This window comes from Dermacentor silvarum, chromosome 4 (assembly GCF_013339745.2).
Source record: "Dermacentor silvarum isolate Dsil-2018 chromosome 4, BIME_Dsil_1.4, whole genome shotgun sequence".
Taxonomy (NCBI): Eukaryota; Metazoa; Arthropoda; class Arachnida; order Ixodida; family Ixodidae; genus Dermacentor; species Dermacentor silvarum.
Genome location: NC_051157.2, coordinates 3,159,887 through 3,172,660, shown reverse-complemented (window position 1 = coordinate 3,172,660; position 12,774 = coordinate 3,159,887). Strand labels below are relative to the sequence as shown.

Here is a 12,774-nt window from a genome sequence, read left to right as displayed (position 1 = left end):
GATCATATCTCATACTCGTGTTTTGTTTCAAACGCCCACTCCTGCCTAAGGCCTGGTAACAAGGCAGGCATTACTTGTAAAATAAATAAATAAATAAATGGAAGTCGTCCCATGTCAACCGTATGACAAGCACCACGACCAATGGCTGAAACTGAAACTGTCCAGTCTTAAATTATCCTGCTACACAGGACGTCTTCCAGTACTTGGGGAGCTTGCGCTCCAGGTTTCTAATAAGGGGGTGACAGTGGAATGTGTGCTGACCGTGTTGGACTGTAGAGGACCAAGCCTCTGCGGTCGCGATTTAATCCAGCAGCTGAACAGCGCAGGCACTCCGGTAGTTCGTTTTGTAGAAGACTCAGCGTCAACAAAGGAACCAATCGAATCGAGCGTGAACAGCATATTCAACGACTACCACGATGTGTTCTCCGAGGAACTGGGGCTAATCAAGGGCCCTCCAGCCAGTCTGCACATGAAGGAAGGCACCATACCCAAGTTCTCTAAGGCCAGACCCATTCCATACGCGCTACATGAGCGAGCGTCACTTGAACTAGACCGTTTAGTTTCTCTGGCCGTGCTGTCGCCGGTGGCACACTCTGAATGGGCAACGCCCATAGTCGTAGTGCTTAAGAAAGACGTTGCAGTAAGAATCTGTGGCGATTTCAAGGCCACAGTAAATCCAGCATGCGCAACTGAGCAATACTCATTGCCAATCGTTGAGGATATGTTTGCACAACCACACAATGAGAACTATTTCAGCACTTTGAGTTTACGGGATGCATACAATCAGGTGGCGCTAGACGACAACACGAAGAAAGTTTGTGTCATTAATACGCCAAAAGGGCTATTTTGCTACAACAGACTTCCTTTCGGGAAAGCCTCTGCGCACGCAATATTCCAAAGAAAAATGGATCAGGTATTGGCTGGCCTTCCAGGAGCACAGGCTTATCTTGACGATGTGCTCATTTCCGAAAGAGCGAGTGACAGCGGCGAAAGGCTGAAAAACGTAACTTATCTAGGGCATCACATCAATCGTGACGGGCTTCATCCGACAGAGAAAAACCTTGACGCCATCATGCACGTACTGAGCCCCTTTAATGTCAGCGAGCTACGTTCGTTTTTGGGAATGATTACTTTTCACGCGAGGTTTCCGCTGAACATGTCAACCACACTTGGTCAATTATATCAGCTGCTTGAAAAAAATGCACGTTGGCAGTGGAAACAGCCTCAAGAGCTCGCGTTTGATCTTGCCAAGCAAAGTCTTAAAACAGCCAAGGTTCTCGTTCATTTTGACCGTTCGAAGGAACTTAAACTTTAATGTGACGTGTCTCTGTACAGTGTGGGAGCTGTCTTGTTTCACACGAACAGTAATGTTCACAGGCCCATCGGTTTCTGCTCACAAACGTTTAAGCAGGCGGAGCGCAACTATTCACAGCTCGAGCGAGAGGCACTGCCCCCCCCCCCCACCCTCCGCAAACTTACGCGAGTGAAGCGCCACCGCTGAAACCGGTTGCGAGTGGGGACCGGGGAAAGGCGCAGGGATGGCAGAACAGGCGAAGCCCGGGCAATGGTGCCGGCGCATTCCTGAGTCCCCACAAACCGTACCTTTGGTCGCTGGCTCTCAAATTCAATAAAATGATTTTTTTATTTTCATTCAATTGTTTTCTCAGATTCGCAGGTAATTTAGAAAATTTTCCAGCCACTTCTGTGTAAAAAATAATCATCGGGTACTGTACATGTTTGCATAAAAGGTCAAATTTCATTTTAATGAAATTTCAATATAACGAAGCAGATAGACAAATTTACCAACTTTGTTATACGTAATTTTAACTGTATCATGCAATGTTTCTCATCAATGTTTTTTTTTAATTTTATTATTCAACCATAATGCTTTGCGGAACATACGTTCTCAGTATACAATGCCCAAGAAGACATACCTGGTACTGTGACAAATGGGCTGCGTAACATGCCATCAGCAGAGGCGACTCAGTTATTGGACGATCCATTTGATGGTGCAGGTTCACAAGGGTAACATCCTCCTGAAGAACACATAATATCACTTTTATCAAAATTGCCTGCAGAGCAAGTTTACTTAAACATCAACATTTCCTTTTTTGGTTTATGGCACAAAGCCATAATGGGCTGCCTATTAGATTCTTTTGATATACACATTTTACTAAGAGACATGTTTCACTTAGGCAACGAGTCCTGATGTGCAAGCTCAAATAAATTCAGACCTAATATCAAAGGCAAAGACATGTTCTCAATCAAACCTGTGATGACACAGCTGAGAGAAAAGATGTGCTTGACACCGAGTTGGAGTCAGCATCAGGGTCCTGCTCCTTGGCATGGCGTCGCCGGTCAAGACTGGAGCTGGCCGAAGATGAGCCCCGCACACAAAATGACCGGCGCCTCTTGTCCGAGTTTTGATCACCATCGTCTTGTAAACGCCCTGCAGCAGCCCCATCTTCATCAGCAGAAAAAAATGCTTCCGAGGAGTGTGTGGAGTCCGTTGACACAGCACGCCGCACAGCTGAGCCATTGCTACGTCTACGATCAGTCGTGTCATCAGCTGCCTCTCGGGAACGGCTGTCAGGCCTGTAAACCAAGTGCACGAAGGAACTGCCAGCTGTACTCTAGATAATGTGACCACTATACCAATAGGGGATACTCAAAATGTCGAGCGTCATCTATCAACTTACTGCAAAGCATATACGGACGCTTTGGTGACGATGTGGCAATACGAAGCTTCTTGCCCAACAGCTTGGCTACACCTATGGCTGCTGCTTTCATCCTTGTTCTGTGGTGTCCCTGTGTTGCTGTGTGCTGTGGTGTTCGCTGCTATAAGCGAAGAAAAGAGATCCGTGGCAAAGCCAGCAGCTACCTAGGTTGTTTGACTCTTGGACACTGTGGAAATCCTCGGGTCCCATGACTGTTGCACACGCGATGAACGTCGTGTCGGGCGCACGCGTGCCAGCAGGTTGGGGAGAAGAAAAACCTTTCAATCGCGGGCGGCACACAGGAATCGCAAGTGCTATCAGCGCCACTGAGTGTGTCACGAGATACCTCCGAGATCGCCCGAGCCTCTTTGGTTGCCAGCAAACGGCTAGGATAGAAGTCTCCGCCGCTGCTCCTGTTTTCCCGCACATGGTTAGTCAACCGCGTTTATGCCGGCGGAAATCGATGCAGCCGCCCGTAGCCCAAGTTGGTAAGTAAGAAGCCCTTCTTAACCTAGCGTATTATTCTCTTCAAGGGAACCCTCAGTGATGTAAACTACAGCTAGCTGACCTGCTTGAAATGTTAGTTGCAAATGTAATAAATGTGTTCCGAGTCTACACGTGGTTGTCGGCTATTGTTTCCTCGAGCTTATGATGGGCAGGCGTGGGCCAACCGCAGGGCTCGGTGTGCCGAGGCAAAACGCTGATGGCAACCCCCATATCCTGACGTGGGGCTGGGACGTAGCTGGGGGGGCGAGGTTCAATCCCCCCCCGAAAATTTTTGACGCAACACTCCTCCCCCCCCCCCCCCCCCCCCCCCGCCCACTTAACCACCCTTTTTTCTCGTCGCTTCACGCTCACGTGATTCGAGAAACCGGTGCTACTATCACAATTTCATTCCTGGGCACTTCCGTTTGGGTTGGTATTTTACAGTGAATCATGTCTGCATATGAAAAAATGTGTCACGGTGTTTGTCAAGGCTTTGACACTCTGAGGTTTTGAGCGAGAATGCGGGCACATTCTGAAGCAACAAATGAAGCAACAAATTTGGCAGCCGCATTTTAGATGGGGGCCAAAATTCTCGAGGCCCATTTACTTATATTTAGGTGCACGTTAAAGACACCAGGTGGTAGAAATTTCCGGTACACATTTCCTCCACTTCCCGTCAGGTGCCAGTAAGGTCGCGCTCACGCAGTATCTTAGTCTGCGTGCAAAACATCTCTTGTTTGTGATTGCGCTCCTACGGAAGGCTGGTAGTTGCTGTTGTGTTGTTGAATCCCAAACCAGCAATGCACACACGAAGGGGTTGATTCCAGCAGTGAAATTCTACCGACTCGCAACGGGATGCACGAAACAGATACCCGACAAGCATGGATTACTGCTGTGCGCAGTACAGCGTAAGTAAACTCTTGTTGCAGGCGCTGACAGTTCTCGTCGGAGTTCACGCGTCCTGAGAAATTGATTATGTGCACTATGCACTGAACAAAACCGGAGTTCATTCCTGCATCACTAGTGCACCAATCAGTCGAGATTTTGTGAGGTACGAGGCCGCTTCCTGTTCGCGCCGGTTTAAGTGAAGCAGAAATGAGTTCGACGCACTACTCAAAACTGCGTACACATGCCATATCTATGCTGTGCGGTGAAATAGTCTGTACAATTCTGAATCTGTTGACGTAAAGGCAAATGACGGCTGTACGCTCGCACATAGCGGAAGACACAGCGGCCTATGCACATGTCGCAGGAAATGCAACACTCTCGTATGAGGGAGCAGGGCGACGAAAGCTTCGAAAAAAAAAAAAAAGCACTACGCATTTTTGCGCGTCTTTAAGTTTTCTAGTGCAAAGACGCAGCGAACAAGCTAGTGCTTTGGGAGTAGATATAGCCTGGTCACACGTGCATTTTCACATGTATAGCCGTCCTTGACTTGTGAAACGCACTTCACCCCGACGAGGACGACGCCATCTACGCTTAACGGAGATAAACGATTACCGATGTCTTCTTCGATCGGGCGTGTCGTCTCAATGATGCGCTTTCGAAGACTGGTCCCTTCAGTGGCGCGATCAGAGACCGTTGCTCCAAACGCCCACTGTACCTGTCGTACTGACTGTATTTTACTGCGCTTACTTATTACTGCACGTAGAGGAAAGCAGACACTTGCCCCCTCCCCTGCTGAAAAAAGTTCCGGCTCCGGCGCCGACGTGGGGGCAAGCTTTGCAAAAACGGGACCGCGAGAGGTTCGGTGCAAGGAAAGCTTTTTCCGGACCAACGTTATGCTTCACCCAAAGGCATGATTGCTAGCTAGGTTGGGCATGTGCTTTCTTGAGTGCGAGTTAACGCTGCACTTGTGTTGCCGTACTCGTGTAGACACACGGCTGCTACACAAAGTGTAGCAGCCGACGCAGTGGCCAATTTTTCCTGTACATATGCAAATAGCCTCCTTTCTCTTTCTTTGGCTCTGGAGCCGGGCGCCGGAAACGCTGGCTAGGAAGTCAGCAGGGTGCAGTCCCAGGAGTCCGCTCGAAAGCTGCGTGTTGAGCAGCGAGCGGGGACCACTTAGCTAGGCCTGCATCTCCTCACGGCGGCTCGTTGGAACCCTTTATGGGTCTTTTGTGGCATTGGTATCTGTCATGGACAAGATTAGGCCTAAGGCTTTGCGGAGCTGCCGGTCGCAGGTTCGAAGACGACCATGCCGTGACATTTAGCAGTAACTAGCCTGCTCGAAGTATTAATCATGCAAAAGCAATAAATGCTTTGCGAATGTACACACAGTTGTCGTCTCTTCTTTCCTAGAGCTTGTACCAGACCGCGGTTGATGGGCAGGCATGCGCCAATTGTGCGGCGCGGTGTGCCGAGGCATAGCGTCGTTGGCATCCCCCCCTTATCCCGACAACACAGACTTGGAGCACTGGGTATAAGCCATTTGGTAAATGCTGGTCTTCAAACAAACTTTTTGATGCTGATTCGGGTCAGTGTGTACATGTCACTAGGTGTGTGCCGTTCTTCAATGAATGTCTTTGACACCAATTTGGGTAGCTAGGTATGTGGTACTGGGAATGTGCCACTCTACAATGACGAAAAAGATCCCTTAAATTTCACCGATGCCAAGTGGAATTGAACCAATGTCACAAGGTCTCCTCAAGGACAGGAAATGCACGCTTTAACAGGCTGCACCACAAATGCACTGGGTATGTGCCGCATTTCATTAAATGTCTTTTATGCCAACCCTCTAGCAAGCTGCCCCATGAATGCACTCGGTATGTGCCACTTGGTCTGTGCTGGTCTTCAATGAACATCTTTGATGCCAACTTGGGTCAGTGTGTATGTCAGTAGGTGTGTGCTGCTCTTCAATGAATGTCTTCAATGCCAATTTGGGTAACTAGATATGTGGGTATGTGACATTGGGAATGTGCCGCTCTACAGTGATGAAAAAAAACACCGCATATCCACGGGGTGAATGATGATGAGTGGGCGAAGCTCCGGAGGGAATCATCGGTAAACCGTGAATCTTCTGTGTAATTCGCCCAGTCTCGCCGCACTAAATCGAACGATTGACTTCCACCAATGACACGCGCCATATGTGACGTCATTCCTATTTTATAACAGCGCCCTTCATTATAATTGCACCATCTCCTGCTTAAAGGGACGCTAGCGCAAACGCGTTAGAAACGTGCAGTACTCTAAGGGGAAGAGGCCACAGCGTCTTACGCAGCCGTTTACACATGCCGGAACGTGCACCGCGTTTGCCGAAGCCATCAGCGTTTAAGAATACGGGGGTAAGGCGGAGAGGGCACAGCGTCTTACACCAGCTTCTTGCACGGGCCGTAACGCGCTAGCACAAACGCGTTAGAAACGCGCAGTCTTTCGTTAATGTTGGGTATTTATTGCCATCGTGGTGCGTCTGTCCATGTGCGCTTCGTGGCGTAGTGGTTAGCGCCACGCGTTCAGAAGCGAGGGGTCCCTGGTTCGATTCCGCTACGGACACAAATCTCGAAAATTTTTTTTCTCATAAAAGTAGACGTGGCTACCTACTACGACGACTACTACTACTACTACAGAGGAGGGACAGACCCACACCCTAAGGAGCTTCGCCCCTAAAAGATCCCTTAACTTCTCCAATGCTGAGCACAATCGAACACACGTCACATTGTTTCCTCAAGAACTACAACCCGATGCTTTAACAGGCTGTGCCACAAATGCACTGGGTAAGTGCCGATATTCAATGGTCGTCTTTCATGCCTGCTTTAGTGAGCTATGCAATGAATGCACTGGTGATGTGCCGCTCTTCAATGAACCTCTCGCCAACATGGGTCGCTGAGTATGTCCCACTGAGTGTGCAGCAAGCGAGTGAACAATTCTCAACGTTTGCAGGCACTGGCGGGCCACGCTGCTCGTCTCGGAGGCCACACGCGGACTTCTCGGCAGTGCTACTAGATGGGCCAGCGTGTCATGTCCAGAAAGGAGCATGCGAGACGAGCCCGGCTGCCACATGAAGCGTTCCTCAGCGTTCACACGCACCAACGTGCCATGCATTTGGCAGTCCATGCACAGGCTTTGTGGCAGCAGTGCTAGATAGCACTGAGTGTTCACAGGGAAGCACGAAAGAGAAGTCCTGCTGCAGTACACGTAGAGTGTACTAGATAGGGGGAGTGGGTCCAATGCAGGCTCCCAGCTGAGGCTTTTTTTATTGAAAAGTTAATGGCGCCACCGTCACTTACGCTTGTTGCGTCGGAGACCCTACCACAGCTACATGGAGCTTTGATAGGAGGATACTCGGTGGCGGTAACAGTGATATTATTCCCCACCGATCTATTGTATATAAAATGGAAAAAGAGTGGTGGAAAGAATGCAAACGACGCAGGAAAGACGGTGCATCGAGCAGACGACAGCTACTCAGCCCGTGAGCTCGCCTCAGCCAATGAGAGCTGCCGAAACAGCCGGAGCCAACGTTTATTGGCCGGATATTCAGAATAAGGCGACGGCAGCGCCGCCACAATTTCAACGTCTTTTGCTTCACCCTCGGCGCTTGCCAAGGCATCCGCTGGACCCACTTCCCCATTCTAGTACACTCTAATACACGCTTCATACAGAACTTGTTTCAACGGTGGCAATTCGTTGTGTAGCTATAGTGATTAAATGCTAACATTTACGTCGACAGTCATCAGTAAATGGGTGCAATCCAAATTTTTTTTAAGTTTCTCGCCATGTCAAGCTTTGTTTAAGTTTCCTCTCAAGGATAAGGCTTGCTTCCGAACAAAACAATGTTTTAAAAATGTCTGTTCTGTCATGAGTCGGACGTCGGCGGTACACGAAAAAGAAGACGACGAAGATCGCGGAGCGTTCCGAACGGCACGAGCGCTCGAGGCACGCGAACCGAGGTGTAATCCGCGAGGGAGAAGCATCGAAGCAGTATTATCGACGTGGCTCTTGAGCTGGAAGGTCCCTTCGTCAGCCATGCTCTGACGACGGGAGAGCGGAGGACCCGGCCACAAAGCTCGTGACGCTGGCAAGGCCCAGGCGTAGCTGTAGTCCTCGGAGACGTCCGGGCGAAGCTAATGGGACCGGCTGCTGCTGCTCACGGTGGTTCCGGTCTTCTACCTCGGCTAAGCCTGTTCAACCGATAATCACCGTGACATGCCGATCGACGTAAGGCGAAGAACGCTTCGCGAAGCCTAGCCCGGCGAGTGACACGTCAGCGGCGGCTACCGGGGCACCAGCCACGCACTCAGTCAGGTCGACGGAACCGCGAGGCATCGGCACTTTCGGCACCCGCAACGCGTCGGACGAGCACAACGGGGACCCAATAACAAGAACTCCAAACCGACGGTCCGTAAGAGCCCGTACTTCCTTCCTCCATGATTGCGACGCAGTTAGGCCAAATTTAAGGTGGCCAGACTATGGCGAGTCAAGGCTAGGACTGACCTAGAGGCTTTTAAGGGGGAGCTAGGCTCCGGAACCGAGATAGTTCTTTTTCAGTAGCTTGTATTTAATCTGAGTTTGTTGTTTAAGTTCGAGTGAAGATTTTTGTTGAATTGTAGTTTGTTTTGTGTGCCTCGTGTTTTTACCGTCCTTGTACATATTAAATCCTTGTTTGCTGTGCTGCCAGTCGTGTCTCTCCTCCATCGAGAGTAGCGCATGTACGCAACCCTCCGGCTCCCAAAGAGTAGAGGTGGCAAAATATTGGCGAGCCTGCCAGGATACGGCCCAGTCACCGATACTCGAGAGTTGCAAAGATGGAGTGGGAACGCTTGGCAGCAGTAGCCAAGGATTTAAACCTGTCAAAGGACGAGACGATGACGTTTTTCGAGTACGCTCGACAAGAGAAAGAAAAAGAACACGAACGAGCACGCGAGGAGCATGAACGAGTGCGCGAAGAGCACAAAAGCGAGAAGGAAATTTTAGAATTGAAGTTAAAGTTGGCAGAGATGAACGCCAGGTTTCACGAGGGGTCGATTTCCCCCAGGTCGGCGTCATCCGACTTGACTTCGCCCAGGCCAAAACAGATTTGCCCCAGGATATTGATGGCTCCGTTTGATGAGCGTAGAGATGATTTAGATGCGTATTTGCATCACTTTGAGAGAATAGCGGTCGGGCAAGGCTGGGCAAGGAATGAGTGAGCTAGCGCCTTAAGCCTGTGTCTAATTGGTAAGGCTTTAAGTGTGTTCGGACGAATGCCCGCCGAAGAGAGTTTAGACTATGACAAGGTGAAGAACACTTTATTGGAAAGATTCCGGCTAACCGCTGAGGGTTTCCGCGAAAAGTTCAGGTCATGCAAGCTGGAAGACGCGGAAACTGGAAAACAGTTTGCATGTAGATTGACAAACTACTTTAAAGATGGACGGAGTTGTCGGAGACCAACAAGACATATTGACACGTATACATGTTTATCTTTCACCGGTGGCCGCTTTCCACCGGCTAACAAATGTTAAACGTTATCGCTCGGCTCAGGACGCGCCTGTGTCGGAGGTTTCTAGAACGTTATCGCTGCTTCTTTCCGTTGCCTGTTTTCACAGACGCTTATGTTATCTGATTGTGTGACCGACGCGAAGTGTCTAGAACTTTCTGGAAGACACGCGGGCATCAGGGATTAATCTAGAACCTTCGATGACTCAGGTATAAAAGCCGACGCGTTTCGCCGCTGATCTGATTTCCGACGATCGCCGACTGTGTTCGCCGCTATCGTTGTGCTTTGAGTGTAGCTTGCTTTTGTGGGCACAGGTTTGCATAATAAACAACCAGTTTCGTCATACAGTCTTGCGACTGTTTTCTTTACCGTCACTACTACGTGACATCTGGTGGAGGTGCTAGTGCGTTCATGCAGCGAACGACCCCGCAAAGCCGCGACCCAAGCCCGAAACCGGAGGACGAGACCAACGTCGCCAAGGACCAGCGAGCTAGCCGTAGGCAGCAAGGACTTGTGCCGGAGTTCGGACTTCTTCCCGAAAAGACCACTGCAATCAAAACCAAGTCAACGACCAGAATGGCAGCACCAGCGTCCCCCATCCTGCTGCAGCAACCTCGGGAGCCACCGACTTTTCGTGGATCATCGGCTGAAGACCCTGAAACCTGGCTGGAGACATATGAGAGGACCGCGACGTTCAACAAATGGAGCGACGACGACAAGCTGCGCCATGTTTATTTCTCGCTTGAAGACGGCGCCAGAACCTGGTTCGAGAATAGGGAGCGTGCACTAACAACTTGGGACCTCTTCCGAGCCGCATTCCTGGACACCTTCACGAGCGTCGTCCGTAAAGAAAGAGCTGCAGCCTTGTTGGAAAACCGTGTACAGCTCCCGAATGAGAGCATCGGTATGTACACTGAAGAAATGACTCGATTATTCCGGCACGCCGACCCCGCTATGCCAGAAGACAAGAAAGTTCGCTTGCTCATGCGGGGAGTTAAGCAGGAGCTATTCGCCGGACTGGTGCGGAATCCACCAACGACAGTCCAAGACTTTCTCTCGGAGGCTACGACAATCGAGAAAGCACTGGACATGCGCAACCGGCAATACAATCGCCGTTCGACGCCACATTACGCCGAAGTCCAAGGTCTCTCCCACGACCTACGAGACACCATCAGGGCGATAGTACGCGAAGAGCTGCAGAAGTTGCTACCGTCGTCGCAGCCTCAAGTTGCTTCCATCGCCGATATCGTGCGGGACGAAATCCAGCAATCGCTAGGACTTCCCGAATCGCCGCAACCCGAGCCGGAAGCGCTGACCTACGCCGCCGTCGCCCGTCGTCAAGGCCCCCCTCCGTGCTCGCGCCAGGGCCCCGTAACGCCGCAGTTCCGACGTCCACCACCGCCGCCGCCAGCACACCCGCCCGTCGCCCAGCGCAGCTACCAGAGGAAGACGGACATTTGGCGCGCCCCCGACCACCGCCCGCTCTGCTATCACTGCGGGGAAGCCGGCCATGTCTACCGCCGATGCCCATACCGCGAGATGGGCCTACGAGGGTTCGCCATCAACGCGCCGCGTCCAGTGCGGGGTGAACGACCGCGCGACATTGCCGACTACCTCGCCGGAGCCCAGTGGCAACCCAGACGACCCTCACGCTCGCCGTCACCAGGCCGCTACATCTCGCCGCATCGTCGTCAGTACACCGGTCCCACCCGGGGCCGATCTCCCAGCCCTTACCCGGGAAACTAAAGGCAGCAACCGATGGAGGTGCGGTTGCTATACGACGCAATGCCGAAGATCCTCCGCCGACGACGACGACGATTCGCAAATCATTACGACGAGATATCAGCACGCCGCCTAGCAAAAGCCTTGACAGCACTTCGCCGCCGCAAGAAGACCGGCCGACGCGACGTAGCAGCAGCGGAGCAAGCCGACGCAGCCGTGATCCGACGCCAGGACTTAACCGTAATGCTAGATGACGGTCTACCGACTTAGACGTGCTCATCGATGGTCATAACGTCACCGCTCTCGTCGACACTGGCGCCGACTATTCCGTCTCCAGTGGCGCGTTCGCCGCCAAGTTAAAGAAGGTGAAGACGGCCTGGCAAGGATCTGATATCCGGACAGCTGGAGGCCACCTAATAACGCCGGCTGGAATCCGCACAGCCCGAGTCACGGTAAACAACCGCACTTACCCGGCGAGCTTCGTAATCCTGCACCACTGCTCCAGGGATGTCATCCTAGGCATGGACTTTCTAAACCAATACGGTGCAGTCATCGACTTAAGATCCAAGTCGATAACGCTTTCAACGCACAACGCGCTACCACCGGATACAAGCATAAGTTACCATGCCTTGAATGTGCTTGAAGAACAAGTCACCATTCCGCCTCGCTCCAGCGTAATGATTTCCGTCGGTACCGAAGTGCCTGCAGACATGGAGGGCATCATCGAGGGCGATCATCACCTACTGCTCGACCGTGAAATTTGCGTCGCTAGAGGCATAGCTGAGCTACGTGCAGGGAAAGCAAGGGTGATGCTCACGAACTTCAGCCCTGAATACAAGCACATTAAAAAGGCACCACGGTCGCCTACATCGACGAAATAGTACAAGCCAGCAGTGCTTTCGCCTTCACGGATTCCAGTGCACCTGCAACGACGACTATAATACCTCAGCCAACTTTCGACGTCAATCAGAACCTTCCCAGGCATAAGAAAGAACAACTAAAAGCTCTGCTACTGCAATACAAGGACTGCTTCTCGTCGTCTTCAAAAGTTAGACAAACCCCTGTCGCCAAGCACCGCATCATCACCGACGAAAATGTCCGCCCACTCCGTCAGAGCCCGTACCGAGTTTCGGCGCGCGAACGTGAAGCCATAAGGCACCAAGTCGACGAAATGCTACGTGACGACATCATCCAGCCGTCCAAGAGTCCGTGGGCGTCCCCCGTGGTGTTAGTGAAGAAGAAGGATGGAACCCTACGTTTCTGCGTCGATTATCGTCGCCTCAACAAGATCACGAAGAAGGACGTATACCCCCTCCCACGGATTGACGACGCCTTGGATCGACTCTACAACGCAAAGTATTTTTCGTCGATGGACCTCAAAACCGGCTACTGGCAAATCGATGTCGACGAGAGGGACCGGGAGAAGACTGCCTTTAT

General features: G+C 51.4%; 1 protein-coding gene across 2 annotated transcripts in view; it reads right to left on the bottom strand.

Annotated features, from left to right (window-relative positions):
* Positions 1-12,774, bottom strand: part of LOC125945148 (transmembrane protein KIAA1109 homolog) — a 303,684-nt gene that overhangs the window by 22,750 nt on the left and 268,160 nt on the right. For both annotated transcript variants that reach the window (XM_049666733.1, XM_049666732.1), the window contains 2 exons: positions 2,271-2,595; positions 1,935-2,036 (listed from right to left, as the gene is read on the bottom strand). In XM_049666733.1, the coding sequence (XP_049522690.1) occupies positions 1,935-2,036; positions 2,271-2,595 (427 nt within the window). The remainder of the gene's footprint in view (positions 1-1,934; positions 2,037-2,270; positions 2,596-12,774) is intronic.